The following is a 27,371-nucleotide window of genomic DNA, read 5'->3' as shown; positions in this document are numbered from 1 at the left end:
ATTATTGTTGTTATTGTTGTTGACGACTATGCTGTTGTTGTTGTCGTTGCTGCTGTCGTTGATGTTGTTATTGTTGTTGTTGTTGTTGTTGTTGTTGTTGTTCCTCTTCTTCTTCTTGTTCACGTTCTCGTTCTCGTTCTCGTTCTCGTACACGACACTGCGGATAGCAGGGATTCTTCCTACCAAGTCACTGTTATCCTCGCAAACCGAGAACACCATCTCCTTGCTCGTCCGATCGCCCGATTCACTCTCGAGGACGATGCCGACGACGCCCGCACTGCTAACCGCGACGCACGAAGGTCGCGCTACCATGAGTGGTAACATCGTCGATTAAATGCTAACGTCATCCTCCTCGTCCTGGTCGTCATCATTCTCTCTCTCTCTCTATCTCTTTATCTTTGTTCTCTTATCTTCTCCTGTACTTCCGTCCGAGTCACCACGATCAAATGAACAAACGATTAAAAAAACTCGCACGAAAACTAAACTAACTAACGAACGCACCCCGCAACACGACGATACTCTTCTATCTTGTCGTCTTATCGTATCGTATCGTATCGTATCCGGACCTAACGAAAGCTGATAAAATAAGAGAGAGAGCTAAAGCTAGCTTTTCCTGGGGATAAAGGTGAGTCGAGGAAAAGGCGGTGGTCGTCCCCCGTTCGACTGCACGACACCGATCCTTGATAGAAGGAGACGCCCCAACGCGGGCCACCCAGTTCGACGTATGGCGAGCGACGGCTCACCCCGCGGATCCGTCTGTGCTCGGGCCAACTCGCGCAGTGCCGTATCTAGACCACCCGCCTGCTTCGTCGACGCCAACCGACGACCTTCCCACTCTTTTCTCTAACCCCCTTTCCCACCCTCCCTCACTCCTTCCCTCCTTCCCTCCCCCTTTCTATGAACCCTCCCGCAAGACGCGATCCTTTTTTAACGTACTACTTCCTTTTTTCTATGTTTTTTTTTCTTTCTTTCTTTCTTTCTTCCCACGACACGAGGAAGGAACGATTATCTTTCGCAATATCATTCGACGACGCAGGTATAATAATGTCCCTTACACATCTCTTGGTACAAGCATTTGCTCGCGGTTAGTAAAAAAATGTTTCTCCCCGTGATGATTAAGGTTCCTTTCCCAAACCCCCTCCTTTTTTTTTAAACAAAAATATATATACCTTTTACGCTTAACAGTTATTATCTTTTTAATAATGTAACGCGTTCTCCTTTTAAGAGCCGATAATGGGTAGATAAGAAGGAGAATGAGAAGAAGAAGAAGATGATGATGATGATGAGAGGGAAAAGTAAAGGAATGATTTAAGTGTCGCGGGCACCGGGAATACTTTGGGGCCGACCTGGAACCGTCGGGCACTCAGCGGCAAGGCGGGGGACTAAGGAAACCCTTGAAATCAATAGCCGGCCGCTACTGCCGCCGCCACCCTGATCAGGCTCCGTTCTGCGCTGCACATCCGTCCGTCCTCCCCCTAGCATCATCATCCACCTCCCTTCTTTTACAGCTTCTCTCTCTCTCTCTCTCTCTTTCTCTTTCTCTCTTTCCTACCGATTCTGATTTATCTGTACGTCGTAACCGAGGAAGCCAGGAGCTGCACTTCAGTTTGCGCTCGAACGTCCCGCTACCAGTACGGGCACCGCACGTCATTCGTCGACTTTTTTAGCGGTGTTCCATGTGACGGTGAAAAGGGGGGCGTGGAGACGAACGGGGGGGAGGGGTGGGTGGGTGGGTTGGTACGATCATGAATTGTCAGCCAAAAATAAACCAAACTATTATCTCTTTCTATCTATCTATCTATATTTTTCCCTCCTCCCCTTTCTTCCCCCTCTTTTTCTATCGTCATCATCATCGTCCATTTCTCATGGGTTAATGATAATGGATTTGATTATTTATTATGAATGAGAATGACTCCCGTACGATTTACTCTGAAAGAAAATGCATTGATATATTATGACGTTCGTCGATAACTTTCTTCATAATGGGGGTTGGGGAATGGGATAGGGGGGTGGGGACAAAAAGGAGAGAAACAATATTAATATTTATTCGAAACATATTTCATCTTATACTCTTAGACCCCCTCCCAGCACTCCTCCCCCCTTATCCATTAGTTTTAACAATCTTAAATAAAGTAGCTTTAGAAATTGTTGTTGTTGTATTATTATTTATTATTTCAATGCGAGTTAAACGCGATGCAGGGAAGCACGTTTATGGGTAGTAGGGTGCATAATGCATGTGAAGGAATGGTTTTGCATATCGACGAGAACGTATATTATTCGAGGACATTGCAGAGTCCAGAAGGGTTGATGCAACTTTCTTTTCTTTTCTTTTCTTTTCTTTTGTTTATTTTCTTTTATTTTTCTTTTTCAGGTGACACTTAAATAACGTAGGCGTTAGCAAAGGGTAGAAAGTCAAAAATAAAGATCAAGCGATCATCGCTTAAACTCGAATTAATTTCTCCACTGCAGTGTGTAGATTTCTGCACCCTTACGATGATGACCACCACCAACACCCAGTAGCACACCTTCTCCTCCTTTCACCCACTTCTCCTGTGCCACGTACAAAGTCGTTACGTGTTTATGTGTGCGTATGTGTGTGTGTGTGTGTGTGTGTACGAGGGTGGTCTGATTACGGTCTGACCTACTCCACTTCGGGCTAGGGCCATACGATTCTTCTTCTCTCTCTTACACACATACACACACACACGCGCGCGCGCGCGCGCGCACTCACCTAGTCTTTATTTCCTTTTTTCAATTCTCTTTTTCAAAAACTTATCGCTTATCTCTCTGACCTTTCTTCGCATTATATATATATATATATATATATATATAGAGTTATAAATTAATTAAAATGAATTTGTGTGATAATGTTGTCCTGATAAAGTTTATTAAAATTAATATCTAGATTCAAATTGTATGTGATAAAGTGACACGATACACAACAATCCGTCGAATTCCTTTTTTTTGTTAATACTTTTTCTCCTCCACAATTTCCCCTGTGACGTTAAGGATATTATTATTAAAGATATCAATGAAAAGAGATTATTCGTAAATTTATTATAATATTTACGAAACTCGAAGGGAAGAAGAAACCGTAACGAAACGCAATCCTCGAACGAAAGGAAGGAATGCGCACAATTCGTTTCGTTTCGTTTCGTTTCGATTTCATTCTTTTCCTTTTCTTTTGTTTTTCTCTCAAACAAAACATTATTTTAATTTATTAGATCATTCCTCTTTTCTATCTCTCTTCAGTTTTATTTAACAATAAGTAAATTATTTAATGCATATTTTTAACTCGTTACAGAGATCTTTGAATACATATGTATATATATATATATATATATATACATATATATATGTATATGTATGTGTTTATGTATAATATGTATCTTAATGGTTTTATATTATTACTATTACTTATCATTTATTATTATAGAATTTTAAACGATTTTATATTAATACGCGATCGTGTAGAATAGCACGCGTGCACTTTATGCACGAGTACCATATTATTTACAAAAAAACGTGGCACGGATTGTTTTTGCCGATTTTCTTGTTTCCATTATTTTCTCGTTAAGTAACACCGGAAAGCTGGTATATATATATTATATGTATATTATAGTGTATATGTGAGTATGTATGTGTCAAATTTCCTTCGATTCTTCTTAAAGATACAATTACATATTAACCCTAAGATACTTCTTGTGTCGTAAAGAATAATTTGAAAATCTCATAAATCATCTGACCTGTAGATAATCATCGTACCTTAGATGTTCTTCGCTGAAACATTTTCTTCGATATATAATTCTGACTGTATTTGATCTCAACGTACTTCTAATAAATAATAGTATAAATAATAAAAGTGAACACGTTTTCATTGTGATGTATCACGTATATACGTAGTATGTATTATACATAAGAAAACTGTAATTGCATAACAAGCATTAAAATACATAAAGAAATAGTGGAAAAAAAAAAGAAATTAACAATAAGATAAGAATAATAATATATAAGCTAATTTAAATACAAACAGTTCGCCATTGTATTATTTTTATCATTTTATATCTCCTACATAATTATATAAATGTTTAACGTCTTGTGTGTATATAAAGTATTAACTGTTAAGTGTGAAGACGATTTTCATTTATTATAACTTATAGCATGCCAACTTAAAAAAGTGTATTTCTTTTAATTCTCTCTCTCTCTCTATATATATACACATACGTATATATATTTTTTAGATTTTTGTTCTTTTCTTCTTTTTTCTTCTTCGTTTTTATTTGTTGAAAATGAAAAAAAAAGAAAAAGTAAACGAGTGATTCCATGTCCACGTAAACCATGCTCCACTTTAGACTCAAAAAGAATTTTAATGACAGAGAGGTACAAAGTACAAATATTGTATCGTATGACATCCGAGATATCTTTATTTTTAATTTTTATAAGACAAACATAAAGAAATAAAAAGTACACTGAAGCGTCATAAATTCAATGCATTAACTTCTTAAATTATATGCCACTGCTCTTTGATGCAGTCATCACTACCGTATGGACAATGACGAACCACTACTATTCAGTCAGCCCCCCTTCCCTCTCTGCTTATTCTTCAAAATTACATTTTCGATTAAATATGAAACTAATTAAAAAAATGTTTAATGAATAAAATGACAAATTTGACGTTGAATGTCGGCGCGAAATACACTTAATTTTTAAGGCGTTATTACCTATCACAGTGTTAACGTGCCCGCGCGTAACTCTTCTTCTTAGAACACACAATGTTTACAATTGCTATAGTTTTCAAACTTGGATTTGACCAAATGAAAAATATTGAAAATATATTAGAAAATATCGGCAATTTATTTTGAGAAATGGAGCTAGATTTAAAAAGATAAACTCCTCGATGATGGTATTCGATTTAAAAAAATGTTGCAAAACTTTGTTAAAACTATCATACAAAATACTTCATTTAAACAAATATTAATTTCTTTAAAATTAATATTTTGTATAAGTAATTGATTGACCTAGTGGTGGCAATGCATGGTGGCAAAGACACAAGACGCAGGCAAGTGTTGTTTGTCAAAGTAAAAAATCCTTTTGTAAGAAGTGTATGCGTGGGAAGTTTATTAAAAACAAATGTATAAACTAGTAAACCCCATTTATCTAAGAAATGCTACTCGATATTTAGTTTTCACGTAAATCAGTAACATTTATTAGATGTTTAACAATTAACTAATGTGGTATCAATCCCAAGCCATTGGACACTTGACTGGAACATAACAAACATTTCTTAAAAAAGGATTTGATTCCAAATTTAACGAAGTTAACAAAATTTCGGATTTACCGGGCTAAGCACATTCCCAAAGCAAATAGTCCTATTAATGCAGACCACGACTGTTCCTGTTAATATAATTTATTATTATCAACCAAATAATGTGGTACGACTGAAATTGGTCTTTGCAGTCTGAAGATGGCAGGGGGGCAGACTAAGAATGTAGGGAAATAAGGGATGTGCCGAGGTATATTTGAAGAATAAGAGCTGCTCAGATTAGTTTTCCCAACAAATAGCCTAATATGACCATTGCAATGGTAATGATATAACTGAATGATGACATAGAATACTGATTACTGCTTTGGGCTGGCAAACCTCTAGCATCCTCCAATGCTGAATTCCGGTATTTCATTAAATCTCTCTGGTAATAATAAAAACAACAAATAAGAATTAATACTAATCTCTATTCAAATATTATCTTGCATTAATTGTGCTAATTGAAAAAAAAAGGCAAAAAAAAAACAATTTATCGAATTATCGTAAAATATTTCAAATATTTCTTATCATTTACCCTGAGTTGAAGGTTTTCCTGCCTGAGAGCACTTTCCTCTACTCTAAGCTGAGTGACCTCTTGTGCTGCTTTTAACAATTTCTCTTCTGTTTCTTCCAATACCTGAACATGTGAAAATATTAATATTATTAATCATTAATATTTGCTTTGATGATAGTAACGTTAAAAAGAGATTTTATTCACTCGTTGTAACTTACCTTTGGAGAAGACTTCACCGAATCACCAGTACCTTTATTTTTCTCATTATTCGTAGTAGTATCCGACCTAGTTGTCGTAGTGGTTGTAGTCGTTTTAGTTGCAGCAGTAGTTGTTACTGGATTCTCGAATACGCATTTTAACTTAGAGTCCATTAATTGCTCCGGTTTTGTCTCTTTCCACTAAAAAATTATTAACACGTATAATAATATAGATAAATTATAATTAAAAGTATTTGCTGCGATACATACCACATCGTTATTTAAATAATCATCTGAATCATTATCCGGAGCTATTAAACTCTGAACCATAAATTTGTGTTTATTTTTATCCGCTGGATCAAAATCACAAGGTTGTAAGCATACTAAAATGCAAAATATTTTCTTTCGTAAACGAAATCTATAACTAGTTTTTTTATTAATCAACAATCAAATAGATTTAAAAATTAACCTGCTATTTCTGCAATTTCCATTGGCTTCAAGGCTCCTGAATTAGGGCGTACGCAATATTTCTTTGGTACGGTCGTTTTTATTTTAAAATATACTTTGTTAGTGGTAGGATTTATTAATTTTATGTAAGATGTGACTGGAGCTCCGGTGAATGGGCCTAAAAAAGAATTACTATTACTGTAACTTTTAATAATACACATACGTAATACAATATGATATAAAATAATATGCAATTAATAAACGTAAATAATAGGATGTATCAAAAAAATAAACAACAATGAAACAATATCATTTAATAACGTTTATCATTATAAAATAAAAAACTATTGAGAAATAACATGGATCAGAGATCATTGATATACAAGTTAAACATGACATAGCAAAATGCTAATACAACATCGATGAAAAGCAATAATCAAGTAGAATAACATTTCTATCAAATAAACTACATTAGATGCGTTAAAAAAAGATCTTTCGTATTCATAATAATAATAATAACAATAATAATAATAATGCTTAGATTTAACTATTTAAAGATTGAAACAAATATTGGTTATAAAAAAAAAGTAAACATTTTTAATGGAAATACGCGTATATAACACGATTAATTAATTAAAGGCATCGCTACGAAAGTGATAGATTCTGTGTGATTCAGTGATAGACCTGACAGAATACATATAATTAGACGTGCGTGTGGTTCTTTTTTAATACTTAGTTTTAAATACGTAAAAATTTGCATTAAAAAAAAACTACACAAGGCCGAAGGTAAACGTTAAATAAATAGATAGATAGACAAAGAGAGAGAGAGAGAGAGGGAAAGAAAGAAAATGACATATATATATATATGTAAGAGGATAGCAAAGTATATGGATAAGAAAAAGATGGAAGTAGGGAAGAAGCGAGTGAGAGAGAGAGAGAGAGGGAGAGAGAGAGAGAAAAAGTGTGTGTAAGCGAAGAGAAGAGGAATGGGGGGAAGGAGGAAGAGACGAGGAGGAGGGAAAGAGGAGGGGAAGACGAGGAGGAGGGGTAATGTAGAATAGAAAAGAGGAGAGGGGAAATAAAAGAGTTAAAAGAAGCGTACAATAAAATGATCATCCTGTACTTGGCTTTGACAGCGAATGACGTACAACGAATAGGGTTAAGTACGACTTGGCACTTTTCGTTGGATTTTCTCGAATCTAAATTGTTCAATTTGGGTAGGGAGGAAACGCGTTAGACGTTAATAAATACACGCGAGAGGAAGAATCGTAGTATATTTCTCTCTGTCTGTTTCTATCACCCTTACGTCATCTTGACATTGCAGTACAACACCGTGTGCACTAGGGGGTTTCGTTCGAAACCGAAATCGGTTACTTTTTGTTAAGAGATATAGTGATATGTAGGATCAAAGTCAAACGTATAATACGTACAACTGAGTACATACTATATGGTATATTAAAGATAATTTCAAACGAATAAAATAAGAGAGAAGAAATGGATGGCTAGATGGATGGGTGGATAGATGATTGGGTCGATGGATAGATAGATGGATGGATAAATAGACAACTAGACAGATATAAAAATAAGAAATAAATAAATAAAAATGTATATATATGAAGGCGTTGTGTCGATCGAAATATAAATTACGAAGATCGTTGATCCTTCGTACCCCTGAATCGTAGTTCGCTTTCCGGCTCGATAAGTAAAACTTGCGCAGGCTTCGCCATCCTATATTTTTTATCAATCCAATGAACCTTGCGTCGCGTCACTTCGGCGTTAAAGGGCTTTCGTTTCTTCTATTATATTAACTTTAATGAATTAATTGATCTGGACTTTTTTTTCCGTGTGCTCGCTCTGATATTGGTAAAACGGCACCACGCGTATCTCGTACTCGCTTTCCGGGATTCCGTTCGACTAATTCCAATTTTCTCTCTCCTTGCGAGCGAATACGCATGCGTCACGACGGAAATTATCAGGCGTACTTGGACGCGTTACGTCACGATGATCTTACCACGGTAATCATATTCTCTACTTTTACACGCCACATGTAAATTTGGATGGCGAGAAAATATGACCCCAGGAGTGGGGTTGAGATGAGAAATGAAAGCAAAACAAGAATCTCGTGACAATTCGATTAAAGGTCGTATTACCTTATATCGTAACTATTAATTTTCTATAAATTTCTAATCATATTTTCCAACGGATGAATTTTTCAAACTGGGAAGACGTTCATAGCATTTAGCAATTGTTTAAAATTATAGTTTCTTTTTATCTTGCAATTGTTTGGATATTCTTTTTTCCAAATACTTAACGTATAATACATATTTTTATATACGTGTATATAACACACTACTTTTATTTTTATTTTTTCTTTCTTAATATCAATATTACATTTTAACATATCTCTTTTGTACGAATTCTCATTTAAATTATTTAATTTACTTTAATTTTCGCGCTTATACTGTTATTCATTTTTATATTTAAAATATTTATATTATTTTTAATGAAAAAATTTGACTTATTTTAACATGAGAATTGGTGTTGTAAATTTGCCTGAAGCATTCTAAAAGATATCGCTATTTGTCCATGGATTATATACGTTCGACCAATGATATCATTGCTTTAATGGTTGCTATTCATTTATTGGCTGATTTCACATAAAAATTACAATGGTAAAGGTTCAATTGTAAATCCTACGATTTACTTTGAATTTTCTATTGTTTTGGTATTAAATGAATATAGGTATTGCTGATATTTTATAACTTTTTATATTAATATATAGTTAGGTATAAATAATTTAAGATCATGGATATATCTATTGCTCCGAATTTAAATGCCGAAATCTACAGAAATTTAACACAAGCCGATCGTCCGACTGTTTCTGATAAACATTTACAACTTATATTGGTATATGATGGTAATATTCAACATTGCATGTTTATATAAATTTAAACATAATTTCAATAAATATATACATATCCAATGTATAATATCTAAATTAACGTTTGCACGTTTTATTGATTTACAGATAATAATGCTATTCTCGGTGGTAGTAATATGACAGATCGTTTTTGGACTGGTACTGTGTGGTATTATAATGATATTTCAGATTTTACAAAATCTAAAGCTTTTCTAACGACTAAAACTGTAACTGGTATAACAACGGGAGCATATCTAGAGAAAGATAAATTTATAATTGGCGAGGATAGCGGCTTGTTACAAATAATTGGCCTAGTTGAAACATCTGAGAAAGATACGATAGAATTACAATGCTTTGGATATGCTTGTCAACACGATGATACTCTTACAAGCATTTCAGTATTTTCTGATAAAGAACGTTTAGTGAGTAGCGGAATGGATTGTTGGTACGCTTCTTATCATTACAAATCATAAACCATTTAAGAAAATTATAGAAATATTAATATTCATTTGTCGTAGCATAAAGGTCTGGGATATATCTAATCTAATGTCTACAGATTCATTCCATTCTAGTCACATAGATGTTGTAACTGGAGTCGATGTACAACATGGAAATAATTCTGTATTTATGTCTTCGTCATTAGATAATTGCGCGTTAATGTGGGACCTAAGAAAATCAAAACCTGCGCACTGTAAGTTTGCTTATATTTAAAGATATTATTCTTTATTTTATATTTGAATATTTTCATTAATATTAATCTTGTTTTATATTCTATAAGGTATTTTAGAAAAATATGGCTATGGGTTGACTTCGGTATCTTGCAGTCCTGTCTCTGATAATATTGTAGCGATAGGTGCAAATGATGGAAGTGTTACGTTAATAGATATTAGAAATACGGATGACGTATTATTCGAGTCATTAATATTTTCCAGATCAATACATAAGCTTTTATTTAATCCAAATCCAGAAAGGTAATACAATGAAATTTGGCATGATCTTTACATTAATAACCCATATTCAAATAATATCTAAACACTTATTTGCACACATAGATCATTGATAATTATTATACTTGTCTCATTTCAATCGATATTGAACATTAAATCAATTAGGATGTTTCATTTAATAATTCAAAGAATTTACATATATCTTTCATTTATCTTTCTCTAGGTCAAGTCAAATAGCTTGTTGCTGCGACGATGTAGTAATTAAAGTTCTTGATACAAATAAAGATTGTAATGTTATTTATGAAGATACTACGCATACGGATTTTGTACGTGGACTCGCTTGGTACAAAGATAAACTGTTATCGTGTTCTTGGGATGATCAAGTTTTAAAACATACAATTTAATTTTTGTATAATTGAACATTAAACTTGTTACTTTTATATTAAAATTAACTCTGATTCACCGATCAGTTTAATAAAATAGAAATATTAATGTTTCTATACATTTTAATGCAGTTTTCATTTCTTTGTTCCTTCATTTACAAATTTGCTTAGAATAGTTTGGTTTTTTTTTTCAGGACCAGAGAACGAGCAATTCTAATTAAAATCTTAGATACCCCATTGTGTTCTAGTCATTTATAATTCTTACAATTTTTTTAAATAATTCTCAAATGTATAGCAATATATATATAAATATATATATATATATATATATATTGGAATGTAGTCTTGCATAACTATCAATATTTCTAAAGATTTCCTTTTTCCATATTGGCCATAATTCAATAAAGTAAATGACATTTTTAATGTAAATAAAAAATCATTACATCGAAATTGAAATATTTATTCATTGTGAAATAGACAAAACAATGTCATTTATAAATAAATGGAAACGATGTCTTCTCATCCGTTAAATAAAATTATTAAAGTGTGCCCATATTAGACAATAGATAAATGCATTTCTTTGCAGAAGAATACCATAATTCCGTAATTATATGACATAAAATCATAGAATGAGAAGCATATATAATATAATTAATCATATACACAACATGATTTGATTGTAACATTCCCATTTCAGTACTTGAGAAAAATTAATCGAGTCTTTAATCCTTATACATTTTCTTTCCTTACAACTATTCGCCATTCTTCCATACGCGTTAAGCTTTTTAATAGATAAAAAAATTAAATGTGTATATAGAAAATTTAGTATAAATTTCACGTTTTATAAATTCTTTGCAATTTTTATGGTTATATTTATTTGAAATATTTGTTACGATAACGTTTGCACGTTTTTAATCTATGATTATGACCATTGATCACGATCAATTCAAATTATTTTTAGCTTAGAAAAGAACAAATGTAAAATAAAATGCGCATGCTAAAGATTGAGATCATATTGAATAATATCTGGTCTATTATGCTTAAAAAAGAAATGCAACGTCGTGCTTTTCAATGATATGAAACTAAGAGAACCCATATATAGGAAAAGAATGAAAAAAAAAAAAATAATAATAATCACGTGATAATGTTAAAGAAGAATATTTGCAATTTCATATTCCTATTTTTTTAAAATAGGTCATATCCTAAATAAGTTCTTATTTGATTCTATACAGTCTCCTTAACATAACACGTTTGAGATAGGTATTTCTCTGATACAACACTTTAAACGTTCAAGTGCAATCTGTTAATTAGATGAACAGATATGTTTTATAATATTTGACGAATTCTACTTTTGCAGCCAACTTTTAAATGTAATATACATCTAAAGATAAATATTAATTTTATATGAAGGTATGTTAACAAATATAAATTGCACACAGTTTGGATAGATTGGCGAACCAGGAAATAATATTTTATCAAAAGTCATTCATGATCAGATTGAAAAAAAACATTTACATTGTGGCACCAAAGAGTAATGAATGTATGCGTCGATGAGAATACATATTTTATGTCAGTAAATAGAGGCAGTCTGATCCATTTATTTTCTGCATCTGTACTTTGTTCTTTGTCCTTTGTAATATGCTAATAATTATGGACATTAATTAAATCGTTATGTACATTTTGGGTTTTTATATACTGAAATATAATTGCATTATCACGAATGCAATATGTAACTCTCATATCGACATTCATTCTTTTCCATCAATCTAGTCAATATATATATACATATATATGTATACATATATACATGTATACACACACATATATATATATATAATTATTATGCATTTATTATTATGTTTTTCAAAAATGTCTTTTTTTTCTTTATATCACTTTTGTTTGATCGGAAATATTTCTCAGTATTTTCAGTAACTCGATTACGCTCCAAATTCTTTATCCTCATCCGCTCTAATATCTCCATATTCCCAGATATTACGACGATTATGCTTAGCTTCTTCTTCCGCTTTTGCATATTCTTCAATCTATTAAAAATTGGAAACATAGACAAGGAATAAACTAATTTCTAATTTTTGTCATATACTGCTTTAAAATTAATAATTCAACTTACCAATTTTCCAAGTCTCTTATCTTTATGTTTGTGAACCAATAATAGTCCATCTGCAATGAGCCCTTTGGCAATATCATCGTTTGTAGATACATCAGCGAGAGTTACAGCATGAAGATTGTTGTTTACTTTGTACTCAACATTCATTAATAATATTTTATCCATTACATCCTCTTTAAATGCTTGTACAGCTGCCTTTTTATCATCATTCTAAAAATTCATTTATAATAATATTGTTATTGTGAAATAATTCAAATATTGTAATGTTTATTATTAATTAAAAGAGAAAAAATAATTAAATTGCTTACATCGTTTGGTAAAGCAACGCATGCAAGTGTGTACTCGTGCGCGTAAGACTTGTCAGTTGCAAAACGAGCAGGTAAATCAGCGACTCGTGTTACATTAACAGTTTCTCTATTACCGTAGTCAATGTAAAATACACTAACATTTGGGCCTGCTACTTTTTCTGTTTTAACGCGATACCATTGGTCATCGCCTGTAAATTTGGCTACTGCCAAGTCACCCCTCGTAGGCTTATAAGCACCAGGAAGTGGAGGACTAGCAGCTAATTCTTGTCGTAATTGCAAAAGTAAGTTTTCCAACGAACTGCCCTGTTCAACGTGTTGAGCATAGAAATGAAGATCTTCAGTTACTTCAGTAATAACTATTTCTTGATAATCTATTTTTCTTTCTGCAACTTCTTTCTCATCTTCATTCTTTTCATTCTCAACTTGCACTTCGACGCGATTCTTCCAAATCTACAAAAAATAAAATCAACAATTAATTATAAATATTTAGATAATATTAAATATTAAAAAAATAAATGAATTGTATATATAAAATACCAACATTAAGCTTTTTCGACTTTGCCCTTTCTTCCGCAGCTTTAAGCGTTTTGGTAAATTCACCTAAATCAGGGAAAGTCACTACTTCGGCTAGACCTTCCTCTACCAAAGCAACAGACATATTAATATCATTAACGGTCAAACATCCTATAAAACCGCTTCCTTTAGTCTCTGTACTTTCAATTTTAATCTCTACGTCCCTTTGGAAGCAATGTTCCTTAGTGAAAGCTAGAGCTTTATCTCCATATTCATCTGCTTTAATAATACCTCCTCCAGGTAAAGATCTCTGACATCGAGGTGTTCTAATACCAGCTAATACGAATGTTATTAGTTGATCTTCTTTTGGTAAAAACAATTTCAAGCGTGAACCACTTGTGACGAATTCAACCACAGCTTTAATTCCTTGGGCTCTCTTCAATGATGTTAAGAATGCTTTAGCTTTAGAGGGATCGTTGGAAAGATCTACTAATCTATGAACTGGAATATCTTTTTTTGCGTGCAATCCATGTTGTGATTTTTCTGCTTTACTTTCGGCAACTTGAAGCAAATTGTAATGAGAGGAACGTTGATCGTCGCTTTGCTTATGTTTCACCACTCTAGCAAGACCCCTTGAAACTAATGCTTCTGCAACATTTCTATAAAAAAAAAAAAAAAGGAATAAATAGCGATGAATACATAAAATACGGGATATAAATAAATATTTCCTTCTAACTTACGTTTTTCCACACATTACTGTACAACATAATTTTTCTGGAAAATTATCTCTTGCTGGTTGCGTATAATCGACTACAACTTTAACGTTTTTTCTGATAAATTTTTCTCTAAGAAATTCACGTGCTTCTAACATCCATGGTATGTCATACAGAGGTCGGTTCGACCTGGTAGTATTATTAGTATCTTCACCAGGTTTCTTTTCTCTGGATGGTGGTCGAATGCTGCTTAAAAAGACTTTTTTGTTTTCCCCATTTTGTGTCCTGATAATAAACGCGTCAGCATTTACGATTTCAACGATAGTACCAGTAAATTCGATTTGCGGCCCAGACGGCTTATAATCTTTCCATAAACGTAATCGTGCCTCTTTAGCAGCTTTTTCAGCAAGGTAAAGCTTTTCTGCACCAGATTTGCTGTTGTTTATAGACCAATCTTGGCACTTTGCAAAACCTTCGCTCAATAAGATTTCCGCAATATTTCCTATTAAATAAATGAAATTGTTAATGGTGATTTTGAGTATTTGCATCGAATCTACAATCATATTGTGACAAATAATATTAACCTTTAGGATGAATAACGCTTCCAACAAAATTGTTGTTATTTACAGATTCGAGAATAATCTCGACATCTCTATGTAGAAGGCGGGACTCTACAAAATACCTTGCTTCTTCTGCATACGGATCACCTGAATTAGCATCCCGTCGTCCACTTGGCCAACCAGGACATCGAATACCAGATATCATCAATACAATGTTGTAAAATTCAGGTAACAAAAATGCTTTTACGGTTGATCCATTGAAAACAAATTCAATAACAGCTTTAACGGGTTTCTTGCCATATTTTTCTACCAATTTTCTAGGATCATCAACGGTCCATTTAACGTCACGTACGTGTGCAGAACCTGGTGAATCTGACCATTTGCCTTTGTTAGCTGCTTTCGCAGCATTTTCTAATTCGATCAACCGTGTTTGCTCAGCTGTAGGATTGCGAGTATCTTTTTTAACGTTAACTAAGCCTTCAGAAACTAAAGACTCAATAACATTTTCTCCATTTTTATCTGTCAAAAAGAGATCGTTAAGTATTGCATAAATATCTAATTAATTTTACAAAATTAATTTATACGTATATGTAAACCTATACCTTTTCCCAGCCAAACAGTGCCGTATGTTTTGTTAGTATTAACAGCTTTTTCGGTGGTAAAAGTAACATCTTGACCGATAAGTTTTCTACGTAGAAATTCTCTTGCTTCCCAGGCATAAGGTTCATCTTTACTTTCTTCGACGCTGTAAATTCAATTATAAGTTAACATGTTTTCTAATTGGAAGGCTTAACAATTATTCTTACCTATCATTTGTTTTCCAGCGTTCTAATTTTGGAGCGGTTATGTTACATAAGGTTATAGTAACTTCTGGTGGGGGTCCTCCAATCGGCTGTCCACGAATTACAATAGTATCTCCTGAAATGATCTATACAAAAAATATATATTTTTTTTATATGAAATAATAATCAACAATATATCGTCATATATACAAAGGATATCAATTAAGTTAATGTATCATTTATTTTATGTAAAAAGAAAAGTACTTTTCATACAAGATTAAGCATAAGAAGTTTTATTTGTTAAGATCATTAGTTGGAAAGATTTCAAAGTTGAGAAATAATGCCATATCATGTTCTACATGACGCAATAGTTAAATGTTAACATATGGATTAGAATATTGAAGTACAAAGTAAAGAAATATAAAGAAATGAAGGAACGATGATACAATGACCATATGTTGTGCACGTTTTTCCTTTTTTTTAATAAGAGTATATTTAAAGAAAATAAAGAAGTAAGAAAAGGTAAGGGTATTCTTCGGCGTTAGGATAAATTATTCAATTTAGATTTCGATTTCTCGAATAAATCTGTTCAATAAAATGCAAAAAATTAGATTATCCATGAAGTTTTGAACGCTTACCTGCTTAACCACGCCGTTTCTCGGTTTAACTTGGCCCTGAGCTGGTGTGCTCATCGTGCCGTGCATATGCAGAACGCTGATTCTCAATAAATGAACAAAAAATGTCTAATCGAACTTTCGCCCGTTTCGACGTTATTGCGAATTAGAATACACTGATATCGTAATAAATACGATTTCTAGCGTCAGATAATTAAGGTAAATTCAACAGTAATTTGACATGTTGTATAGAAGCAGAAAAACTCACGCTGCTTTCCACGTATCGTGGGTTATTCGACAGTGGCGCAATCTATACAGAAAACATCGTACGAACTCATTTGATTTGGTGGTGATGTGGCAACACGCGACATTTCGATAAACGACGGTGTCGCACTCTACCGAAATAATTATTTATTTTTCTCTCATTTAAAATTAATCCAAACGTTTTTCTCTCTATTTAACAATTAGGAATTTTCTCTCTCTTTACTTCTATAAATTACATATTTATTTGACCTTATATTTCTACTGAACGATACTCATATCTTAAATTAAACTTTTGCAAATTTTCAGTTATGCGAACACCTCTACTATCTATCTCTGAATGTTATTTCTCATTATCATCCATAGTCATCAGGAAATATTCTAATTTAGTATTATATTAGAGAGAATCTATTATCAATAAAATTTGTCTACATCTTAACATAATATTATAAATTTTCATTATTGTAAAAAATAAATCAAGAGAGGAAGATTTATATGTGTGTATATATATATATATATATATATATATATATATATATATATATAAAAAGTACATTCGCTTAAACGTAAAATTTATAATAGTTTTTAAATTCAGACATTTTTATTTAATGTTTATGTTTACAACATTTTAAATATTTAATCTATGTGATATTATAACGGAATAACAAAAGTAAAAAATAATGGAGAATAATGAAAGATAAAAAAATAAAAATAACAGATCAATATCTCTTCGCTTAGAAAATAGAATCTTATCTTTTTTTTTCCTTCGAAATAAAAATTAACTATTAGTTAGAATTAAGTGACACGCACAAATACGACTTATTCCTACAAACATGCAAAAATAACATTTACACTTTAACACACTCTCTGCTCATATTTTTCATACTAAATAACGCTTAAAAGATAAAAAAATAAAACTAAGCATGACACCTCATTCTGTCTCGCATATAAGACCTCTTGGATGAGGCAAAAGAGAAAAACCAAAAAATCGAAGAAAAAATAAAGAAATACTATTAGTACTATTAGTCTTCAACAGTCTTTTTCTAAATCCTAAAAGTCTTTGGATATTAACGCTCTCGAAATATTTAAATTAAAGTATTAATCTACTTCTTCCATTCTAGAAATTTCTTCTGTATCTCCTTCAAGAGCAGGAACATCTGTGTCCATTTTTTCTACCTCTTCATCAAATGTTTCAGTGTCTTCAAAACCAAGACCCAATTTGATCATTCTGTATATCCTCGATGCGTGTATTTGTGGATCTTCAAGAGCAAAGCCAGACGAAAGAAGAGCAGTTTCAAATAGAAGTTTAACCAAATCTTTAACAGATTTGTCATTCTTATCAGTCTCTATTTTCTGCCTTAGATTTTCCATTATAGGATGATCAGGATTGATTTCTAAATGTTTCTTTGCAGCCATATATCCCATGGTAGATGTATCGCGAAGAGCTTGGGCTTTCATTATTCTTTCCATGTTGGCCGTCCATCCATATTGGGATGTAACAATACAACATGGAGAGTCAACAAGTCTGTTAGAAATAACTACTTTTTCTACCTTCGCGTCGAGGATATCTTTCATGACTTTGCAAAGATTTTCGAATTTGGCCTTATCTTCCTCTCTTTTCTTCTTTTCTTCTTCATCCTCTGGAAGTTCTAAGCCTTCTTTAGTGACAGAGACCAATTGTTTTCCATCAAATTCCTTCAATTGTTGAACAACATATTCATCAATGGGCTCTGTCATATAGACAACTTCAAAACCACGTTTCTTAACGAGTTCAACAAAGGAACTATTGGCCACTTGTTCCTTGCTCTCTCCTGTGATGTAGTATATATGTTTCTGATTTTCTTTCATACGGCCAACGTAATCTTTAAGCGAGCACATTTCATCACCCGAAGCAGAAGTGTTGTATCGCAATAATTCAGAAAGCTTTTTCCTGTTTTGGCTATCTTCGTGAATACCTAATTTCAAATTTTTACTGAATTGTTCATAACATTTTTTGTAATTATCTTTATCTTCGGATAATTCTTCAAAAAGTTCTAAAGCTTTCTTTACAAGATTCTTCCTGATAACTTTGAGAATCTTATTTTGTTGTAACATTTCACGAGATATATTTAATGGAAGATCTTCGCTATCCACCACACCCTTGACAAAGTTAAGATATTCTGGAATAATTTCTTCGCAATTGTCCATAATGAAGACTCTCCTAACGTATAATTTAATATTATTCTTCTTCTTTTTGTTTTCAAAAAGATCAAATGGTGCTCTTCTTGGTATGAACAGCAGAGCTCTAAATTCTAATTGACCTTCAACAGAGAAATGTTTGACGGCCAAATGATCTTCCCAATCATTCGTCAAGCTCTTGTAAAATTCACCATACTCTTCTTGAGTAATATCATCTGGATTTCTGGTCCAAATTGGTTTGGTCTTATTAAGTTCTTCGTCCTCTGTATATTTTTCTTTGATGACCTTTTTCTTCTTTTTCTTTTCAGTGGTAGACTTTTCCTCTTCTTCATCTTCTCCGACATCTTCAATTTTAGGTTTTGCATCCTCGGCTTCCATTTCCTTCGATGGTTCATCATCCTCATCTTCGCTTAATTCTTTATCCCTTTCTTTCTCGACGAGTAATTTTATTGGGTAACCAATAAATTGGGAATGCTTCTTGACAATTTCTTTGATTTTCTCCTCCTCCAAATATTCGGTTTGATCTTCTTTAATGTGCAAAATTATTTTTGTGCCTCTTCCAATAGGTTCTCCATTGTCAGGACGAACTATGAAAGAACCACCGGCAGAGGATTCCCATAAATATTGTTCATCGTCGTTGTGTTTTGATACTACTGTAACTTTATCTGCTACTAGGTATGCAGAATAGAAACCAACGCCAAATTGACCAATCATAGAAATATCAGCTCCAGCTTGCAAAGCTTCCATAAAAGCCTTAGTACCAGACTTTGCAATAGTACCTAAATTATTGACGAGATCAGCTTTGGTCATTCCACAACCTCTGTAAAACAAAAACCAGAGAAAATTGATAAAGTAACATACATTTGTCATATTATTTGCTATCAAATGGTTACAAAAATTGTTCACATTTAGTGATGATAAGCTAGTTAGAAAACTGTTTCAGGAGAAAAATACATACGAGTCAATAATAGTAAGCGTATGATCATTTTTGTTGGGAACGATCTTAATGAATAATTCTTTGCATGTATCTAACTTCGTTGGTTCCGTAAGAGATTCATAACGAATTTTGTCCAAAGCCTGAAACAAAGAAAACGTATTTGATTTATTGACTTATTAATTTAACGTTACATGATAAATTATTTATAGTTTCTAAATAGAATTCTTAGTTATATATAGTATATTCTTGTTGATTACATTCGTTAGGGCAAAGAGGTGAAAATAAAAGCAAAAAAAGAAAGGAAAAAAGAAAACAAATAAAAGAAAGAAAGAAAGAAAAAAGAAAAAAGTACAAATAGAAATTAGAAGTAAAAGTTACTCACGTCAGATGCGTTGGAAATTAATTCTCGGATAAAAATCTCTTTGTTCGAGTAAAAGGTATTGATAATCAAGCTCATTAATTGAGCAATTTCGGCTTGAAAGACGAAAGTTTCGACTTCATTGGCATCCATCATTGCAACGTCGGCCGGCATCTTGTTAGATGTCAAATTCAGCTTTAATCACAATAAATCTCAGTAAGTAGATGTTTTTAAGATTTATACTTGATCGCAAATGTAAAATGTCTCTTTTATTTTATCGAAGAGTAATTTTCGATTGCGAAAATGTTGTAACTCTCTAATAATTTCTCGTATTTAACTTTAGCGTAGACTTCGAATCGACACGTTCCGTCCGCGGTCTTCTTAGAAAATTAAAAGAAGGTGGGGGGAAACGCGCCGCTTTTATTGAGTGATGAAGATTCTAGAAATTCCTCGCCGGAAATTTCAACCAATTCGCGAATGTTCCATCGGATTTGAGTCTATTCAACGAATTTATTTTCATTATCTTACGACAAAATCGAGTCATAACTTATCGTTAAAATTATTACAAGAATTATCTTCAATATTAAACCTATTATATAGTTCTCCTTATCTCGGAAGAAATTCAAATTTTAACGGTCGCTGAATCGATTAACGTAGTAACCGGAACATAGACCCTATAGGACACGTATCTAGAAGCATCGCGAACCGTCGATACTTGAATAGTGTTATTATAAATTAACGAAACATAAGAGAAACTATCATTTACTTTTTTTTTCTCCTCGTTTCTTAAGTGTTTGTTTCAATTACATTTTATTTAAATTAAATTTATATTAAAATAAGGTAATATATATTTTTTTATTTTTATCATCTATTAATAAATTATTTGTCTTTGTTTCGTTCATTTTTTAAGAATTATTTTAATACATACAAATTTTTTTTTAACAAACGAATCATTATTCATTTTCTTACTTTTACACTTTCAATAAGAAATAATTATTATACAAATTTGATGATATTTAATTATGTCGTAATAAATTATTTTTTTTAATTTCTTTTATTGTATAATGTCGACAAATTATTATTCGAGTAGTAGCTTGCACAATCTTTTCAAGTAACTCATGTCAGATAAAAATAATTTTATTGAATCGTGCTTTAATTATACTCGACCGTTAGAGATATTCTTTATTCAAATTCGTAAATTTTTTATTAATATACAATGTCGCAAGATATATTATCCGAAGATTCTAGTAGGGAAAATGAAATAATTGTATCTATGTAAAATGATTTTATATACGTTAGGATATATTAAAATTTATAGAACTTGTTGAAAAGATTTAAATAGAAATTGTCAAATGTATAAAGATAAAGAGAAGGAAGAAAGAATTTTAGGTAAGAAATACATATTTATACATATACTTGATAACCTTGACACATTCATATAAATACGTTGCTAATATCGTCATAATAACGTTGCTAAGACTTGAAAAGCATTATAATTACTAGCATTTCATATGGATATATTATTTGTATAAAAGAAACATGCAGTTTTTGAAGTTATACTTCTTTTGGGGCGTTTGGGAAAATGTGATGGGAGTGATTTTTTTCCGAGCACGTGGTAAAAACGGCACCATGATGTATTTACGATGCGCGGCAAAACGATTTCAAATTTACGGCATCTTTTTTTTTCTCAAGCGGGTCACCCATCCAAGTACTAATCGTACTCAGCGCTGCTTGACTTAAATGATCGGACCCGGAACTAGTGCTATTACAGCGCCATGGCCGTTGTTATTTATAGTATTATTATTATTAGTATTTCCTTCAAATGGAATTGTTACTTTTAATACACACTTAGCTATTTGTTTAATATTTATATAAAATTTAATTAATATTTTGAATCCTATGATAATTTAAATTTGATCAAATTGATTTCCCGCCGTTGCTAAGGGTGGGGAAAATGATATATTTTTAATTGGTACAATTGGTACCAGATGGCGATACTATTCCAAAAAATCTTCAAAATTGTCAGATGACGCTCGGGTGATTCGGTCGTATTCGATAACGATCAGAAGGAAAAGAGCGACAAAAGAAAACATGGCGGTGGTGTATCACTAGTGCGTTAGCGCCAGTGCGGTTTCGTGTGGTCGATGGCACGTTAAGGTCTCCTAGTAGTATCGTCTGTATTTACGAGTTTAATGATCGGAGTTGATAAAAATGAACGCATGCAAAGTGGTGTGTTAATATGTTTAATGTGTTGTGATGAAAGTAGACGCCGTTCGCGGCTGAAGAAAAAAACTTGGGGACTTTGTTTGTTTCGTTCAAGAAAAGTTTGCAATTTTCAGTGTTAGTGTTACACTGGTATGTATTTACAATTAAATTATCATGATTATTTTTATATTTGTATTTCTTTGTGCATTCTTCCCTTATTTTGCGTTTTACTGTAAAAGAAATTTTGTGTCTTTTTGGACGATCGATGATCGTTAGGTTATCTTTCGTCGTCGTCCTCGTTGTCGACCTCGTTGTCGTCCTCATTGTCGTTGTCATTATTTAATTCTATATGCATGCATCGAGATATCGTGGCTATTAGATTTCGGGTGTGTTCCCTGTTGTCATAATGCGGGGCATTGACGTCCTTCTTAGTCTTTTTACAACTCGTAATACTTGGACATTATTATTGTGTTTATTGCTTCTTACATTTCAAAGAGATAAACAAGGGATTTAAATAATCGACAAGCAAATTATTTAAAAACCGTTAAACCAAATTTCGATCAATTAATAGCTAAAATAACAATCAATATAGATAATTAAATTTATGAATTACGATGGAAAAATAATGATCATTTGCTAGTCATTAGAAAATAGTAATATCGTGAGAAAGATCACATAGGACTCGTTTCTTTATGTCTTGCATATGGTAAACCCCTATGGTGCCTTCCTAAAGAAATAAAGAAAAAAAGCGAAAGAGGAAAGAACCGCGTGCACACAAATATACTGTGTACTACACATATGCTCATACTCGTGCATTTGCTCGCAGTAGCCTTTACTTGAATTAAAAAATACAAATTTTTCCAAGTAAAAATCTCGGCGAATCAGTAACTTTACGATCAATCGATCAAAATTTCTCTTTGTTATCAGATAAACCTAACGTATTTTTCGTTTTAAAACGAATAGAGAAAGATAAAATAAAATAACCAAAAAGAAAAATGTAAAAGAAAAGAAGAAACCGTGCAATTGTGAAGTAGTGTAATTACATAGCAAGTATATAAGTAATATAAGTATATATATATAAGTTAGTGTAGCCAAGAGAGAAGAAGAGGATGGCGTCTTGTTTCAATGTGCCATACACACATACGAAAATATAAAGAAGAAAGAAGGGACATACATCCAACGTGAGAACGTTCTCTCTGAGTGTGAGTTTGGTCGTCGATATATAGGTCAGGCGCTCCTTAACGTTGGGGTCATTAACCCAGTCAGGGTTCTCGGTATCGTCGATAAAACAGACCTAGTTCTTTTTCCCGTCAATAGAGGTCACGGTGTGAGTTATATTTCGAATCGTTTATTCCTTTTTATAGTTCCTATGATTTATCACTATATCTTATTATTATTATTATTAGTATTTATTATTCAAAATTAGTTATATTATAATGCAATAATATTATCCGAAGTATTTTTATGTATAAATAAATTAGGTTATGTTAAGGTAGCTTATGTTAAGGTAGCTTAAGTAGCTAGAATAATAATAATAATAATAATAATAATAATAATAATAATAATAATAATAATATAAAGCTAATGAAAGTTTTTTTAAGTTATTTAAAAGTTGTTTTTCTTTTTTTCCCCAAAAACAGTGTTTTAAGGTAGGAAAGTTTTTATTAATAATTTATTTTGTTCTTATCTTTCTTCCTTATTTATTCTTATTATCTTTAAAATATTTCCCATTTGTTTTTCAAATATTAAAAACGTTGTCAAAAGAAAAAAAGTGACGAAAGTTTTCGGAGTTCACCGGTGCATTACATTGCAAAAAAAAATAGCATTAGTATTTGAGTATATTGTTTATGTTTTATTAATAAAAAATTCTATTGTTTTCGAGTCTTTTTATGTAGATTAACAAAAATACGTAATGATAATAATATTAATGAATAAATAAATAAAAATCAAAAATATCTATTTGTAATATACATGTAGTATAGATAATATGCACGCACCACGCATGCGCGTTCCTCCCCTACTCTCTTTCTCTCTCTCTCTCTCTCTCTCTCTCTTGTTGCTTTTTCAAAAGTTTTAAAAATACATATATCTTTTTTATCTGGAGTGGGATGGTCATATTTTTGGAATACGCGGTTTCTCAATTCAATAACGCATACTTATTGCAACGTTTTTTTTTATATGTACATAATACAGGTAAATTTTAAAAGGTGTTATACTAATCATCGATAACGATAGATGATTTTGGTAAAGATATGCGTTTTCTTGATTATAAGTAAATATAAAATGTTCTAGAATACGAGAGAATGATGATTGATGCTTTTTAAGAAAATTAAAACGCCGCTTGTTGACCTTGTGTATTCAAGAAATTATATTCTCCGTGTTATCGCTACTTAGGATTAAATAATTCATCGGTCGAAGTTCTCCTTTTGTTAGATTAGATTCGTGACTACTCTTTACAAAGTTGCATTGAGCCACTAGTGATTCGTGTCTTTTTTTTTATTCTCCCTCTTTTTTTTTTTTTTTTCTTTTAATAACCTTTAGATATCGGAGCGAAACGCATAATCCGAAATTACGCATAATCTTTGACACAGTAACGATATTTACAATTAGAAAGTTATAAAATCGCATTTGCATTTTGTTATTTCGTTGTTATTTTCTTCAACGTTCTAAAAAAAGAAAGTAAGAAAGAAAAAAAGAAAGAAAGGAAAAAAAAAAGAATATAATCAATCGTCCTCGTGTTAAAAAGGTGATCATCATTCATTGCACTTCACGTAGATACCGGTTGAGAAAAAAATACAAGAAAGAAAGAAGGTAAGTAAGCAAGTAAGTAAGTAAGTAAAAAGAAGTAAAGCAAGAGTTTGAGTAAAACTGTTCTCACCCGAATAATAAATACCTATATTAATCGTCATTGAATTTCGAGACTTTGAAACGCGATCAAAGGTCAAACGCGGACTTTGCGTGTACATTCTTTTTCTTGTTTTTCATTTTTTTCTTTAACCTGCTTATTTAGATAAGGACAGATAAACCCCCTTGTGTTTTTTTTTTTTTTTCTTTTTATTTCAAACGTCAACGTATATAATTGAAAATTAATAATGGCGCATAATTCGAGCGCGTATCTATTCATTTTTAATCGTTCAATATAATTATACATCGAAATCGTATTTATATATCTAACTTAGTAGTTTTTATATTTGTTATTTAACTTAAGATCGATTAAATCTATTCGAATAATATCATATATTTCAATTCCAAGGAAATCAAATAATTGTAATTGGGTGAAGTGGAATAAGACATAAATGAAAAAGGATTAAGAGGTTAGGGTTTATTAAGTACGACGAGTAGAAATTGTTAGGCAAAGTTAAGTTCCCGAAAACAAGTCACCGCTAACAATTTCTTGTTGTTTCTTTTTTTTTCTGTCCCCCTTCAATTTTCGCAAATGCGCACCTGCGACAGGTGGGCCGAAAGTTTCTGCCATAGGAAGAGAGGGGATAAGGGAAAGAGGAGGAGGAGGAGGGGGAGGGAGTTTTTGAAAAAGGGGTGGTTGTTTATCGCGATTCTCGCGAGATTATGGTCTCCGCGTGTAATAGTTCTTCTTTTTAATTATTTTCCACGGTGGTATGCTAGATTTCAATCTGTCGATATTTTATTGTACTTTTTGTTTTGTTTTCTTTTGTTTTGTTTTTTTTTCTTTTTTTTGTCTTTTTTTCAAAGAGAATTTTTATCTTTATCTTATCGAGAATGTCAAAGAAAAATGTTCATTTATCGAGCAAAGAGTTTTATAAACTACGCAGTTAACGAACAATATATTAGCGTTCACTCGGCGTTTCTATTACTAGGTATATTTCCTTCTTTCTTTGTTTTTGTTTTTTTTATTTTTTGCATTCGATTATTGCATCGTCTAGTTTTCGTAATGTTTCGTTTATAAATCACAACAGTGACGCAGGGAAAAATAAATTAAATCAAATGTTGTTTTATCAAAAATGTGGCAAAGAATAAAGTAAAAAATAAAAATAAACAAAATAATAAGGCAACGCTTCTTTGAATTTCATTGAATTTATATTTGACGAATTTGTATTGCATACAGTGTTTGTTTTTCTTTATTTTTTTTACTACAAATATAATAATCTAAATTATTAATAATAATAACAACTTTCTTACGGATAACAATCGTTCGAGTCCGAACAAAAACAACATTTTCGCAATTTATTATCGTATTCTTGTCATTTTCTTGGTTGCACGTGGAACACAATGATATTAGCAATGTCATTGCTAATGAAGAAACGTAATTACGCATAAGAATAATTTGATTATTGTATTTATAGTATCGAACGAAGAATTAATAAGAGTTTTATTTATAACCATACAAATTATATAATTAAATGTTAAACTAATGCACTTTTCATGGATTGTAAATAACGTGAGTGACTTGGCGAATCTTCTTTTTCATCATAATTTTTTTTTTTTTTCTTAATTGCTATTTATGCGTAAATGCAAACGTCGATTCTGAACGAATCAGTTAAAAGATGATTTGTAACAAAAAATTGATTATAAAAAAGTAATATCACATTTTCAATTATTATCTATGCCAATTAATTATTAATTATAGTCATATACATATGACGCATGTGTGTAAACGACGTGCATGTTTAATCATTATCTGACTTTGTTAGATAAGTTAAAACGTACGTGACTTGTTTACATAAAAATTAAATATAATATTTAGTTTGTTATTAGTTTTCATTGATCATTACTATTAACCGAATGCGTTCGTTAATTCATCCAACGATTTACAACTCATAACGTATCACAATTTGTTGTCAAACTGATTGTAATTAATATAAAAAGTTTCTCTCAAAATAATGTGTGTGTGTGTTGTTGGGCTTAAACTTTTAAAATACTTTTTAATTAACATTTCAAATGATTACAATCAATTCTATTTATAAATTACGTATTCGTGGAAACGGTGACTAATGCATTTTAATTTTCGTCATTTTTAAAATGTACATTAGAAATCAAAGATCTGAAATATAATCCCTTGTTAATTTTAAATACAATCACAACAATAGTTTGAATATAAAATTGACAATTTTTCCAACGTTAATTCGTA

At 31.7% G+C, this 27,371-nt stretch overlaps 5 protein-coding genes across 5 annotated transcripts in view; 2 read left to right on the top strand and 3 right to left on the bottom strand.

Annotated features, from left to right (window-relative positions):
* Positions 1-4,347: 4,347 nt before the first annotated feature.
* Positions 4,348-8,418, bottom strand: LOC122524091 (vesicle-associated membrane protein-associated protein B). The gene is made up of 6 exons (XM_043646171.1): positions 8,130-8,418; positions 6,483-6,638; positions 6,284-6,396; positions 6,035-6,214; positions 5,838-5,939; positions 4,348-5,687 (listed from the first exon to the last, which is right to left on the bottom strand). The coding sequence occupies exons 1-6, from the start codon at positions 8,185-8,187 to the stop codon at positions 5,538-5,540; spliced, it is 759 nt and encodes a 252-aa protein (XP_043502106.1). The 5' UTR covers positions 8,188-8,418; the 3' UTR covers positions 4,348-5,537.
* A 38-nt stretch (positions 8,419-8,456) lies between these two features.
* On the top strand, positions 8,457-10,770 carry LOC122524090 (methylosome protein 50-like). The gene is made up of 6 exons (XM_043646170.1): positions 8,457-8,475; positions 9,243-9,377; positions 9,489-9,825; positions 9,899-10,071; positions 10,159-10,351; positions 10,551-10,770. Exons 2-6 carry the CDS (start codon positions 9,266-9,268, stop codon positions 10,729-10,731), a joined length of 996 nt encoding a protein of 331 aa, XP_043502105.1. The 5' UTR covers positions 8,457-8,475; positions 9,243-9,265; the 3' UTR covers positions 10,732-10,770.
* A 1,833-nt stretch (positions 10,771-12,603) lies between these two features.
* Positions 12,604-17,036, bottom strand: LOC122524089 (staphylococcal nuclease domain-containing protein 1). Its single transcript, XM_043646169.1, has 9 exons — positions 16,350-17,036; positions 15,736-15,857; positions 15,532-15,674; positions 14,954-15,448; positions 14,397-14,871; positions 13,685-14,315; positions 13,144-13,593; positions 12,839-13,045; positions 12,604-12,752 (listed from the first exon to the last, which is right to left on the bottom strand). Exons 1-9 carry the CDS (start codon positions 16,413-16,415, stop codon positions 12,648-12,650), a joined length of 2,694 nt encoding a protein of 897 aa, XP_043502104.1. The 5' UTR covers positions 16,416-17,036; the 3' UTR covers positions 12,604-12,647.
* Positions 17,037-17,351: 315 nt separating this feature from the next.
* On the bottom strand, positions 17,352-20,456 carry LOC122524087 (heat shock protein 83-like). The gene is made up of 3 exons (XM_043646168.1): positions 20,084-20,456; positions 19,723-19,841; positions 17,352-19,584 (listed from the first exon to the last, which is right to left on the bottom strand). The coding sequence occupies exons 1-3, from the start codon at positions 20,231-20,233 to the stop codon at positions 17,685-17,687; spliced, it is 2,169 nt and encodes a 722-aa protein (XP_043502103.1). The 5' UTR covers positions 20,234-20,456; the 3' UTR covers positions 17,352-17,684.
* Positions 20,457-22,022: 1,566 nt separating this feature from the next.
* LOC122524084 (circadian locomoter output cycles protein kaput-like) overlaps positions 22,023-27,371 on the top strand; it is a 49,038-nt gene continuing 43,689 nt past the window's right edge. The window contains exon 1 of the mRNA XM_043646166.1: positions 22,023-22,414. The gene's annotated coding sequence lies outside the window, so the exon portion shown is untranslated. The remainder of the gene's footprint in view (positions 22,415-27,371) is intronic.

Source organism: Polistes fuscatus, unplaced genomic scaffold (genome assembly GCF_010416935.1).
Source record: "Polistes fuscatus isolate 324 unplaced genomic scaffold, CU_Pfus_HIC Scaffold7, whole genome shotgun sequence".
NCBI lineage: Eukaryota > Metazoa > Arthropoda > Insecta > Hymenoptera > Vespidae > Polistes > Polistes fuscatus.
This window is presented reverse-complemented; position numbering and strand designations above follow the sequence as displayed.

What these genes read in the sequence shown, in the direction of transcription:
- LOC122524091 (XM_043646171.1), bottom strand. Translation starts at nt 8,187, where the DNA reads ATGGCGAAGCCTGCGCAAGTTTTACTTATCGAGCCGGAAAGCGAACTA. An exon ending in AAGCGAACTACGATTCAGGG is followed by an intron (nt 6,639 to 8,129) that starts GTACGAAGGATC and finishes ATTCTTTTTTAG; the next exon opens with GCCCATTCACCGGAGCTCCA. An exon ending in ATTATTTAAATAACGATGTG is followed by an intron (nt 6,215 to 6,283) that starts GTATGTATCGCA and finishes ATAATTTTTTAG; the next exon opens with TGGAAAGAGACAAAACCGGA.
- LOC122524090 (XM_043646170.1), top strand. Translation starts at nt 9,266, where the DNA reads ATGGATATATCTATTGCTCCGAATTTAAATGCCGAAATCTACAGAAAT. An exon ending in ACTTATATTGGTATATGATG is followed by an intron (nt 9,378 to 9,488) that starts GTAATATTCAAC and finishes ATTGATTTACAG; the next exon opens with ATAATAATGCTATTCTCGGT. An exon ending in TTTAATCCAAATCCAGAAAG is followed by an intron (nt 10,352 to 10,550) that starts GTAATACAATGA and finishes ATCTTTCTCTAG; the next exon opens with GTCAAGTCAAATAGCTTGTT.
- LOC122524089 (XM_043646169.1), bottom strand. Translation starts at nt 16,415, where the DNA reads ATGCACGGCACGATGAGCACACCAGCTCAGGGCCAAGTTAAACCGAGA. An exon ending in CACTGTTTGGCTGGGAAAAG is followed by an intron (nt 15,449 to 15,531) that starts GTATAGGTTTAC and finishes TCTTTTTGACAG; the next exon opens with ATAAAAATGGAGAAAATGTT. An exon ending in ACAGTAATGTGTGGAAAAAC is followed by an intron (nt 14,316 to 14,396) that starts GTAAGTTAGAAG and finishes TTTTTTTTATAG; the next exon opens with AAATGTTGCAGAAGCATTAG.
- LOC122524087 (XM_043646168.1), bottom strand. Translation starts at nt 20,233, where the DNA reads ATGCCGGCCGACGTTGCAATGATGGATGCCAATGAAGTCGAAACTTTC. An exon ending in TAATTTCCAACGCATCTGAC is followed by an intron (nt 19,842 to 20,083) that starts GTGAGTAACTTT and finishes TCTTTGTTTCAG; the next exon opens with GCTTTGGACAAAATTCGTTA. An exon ending in ACGCTTACTATTATTGACTC is followed by an intron (nt 19,585 to 19,722) that starts GTATGTATTTTT and finishes TTTGTTTTACAG; the next exon opens with AGGTTGTGGAATGACCAAAG.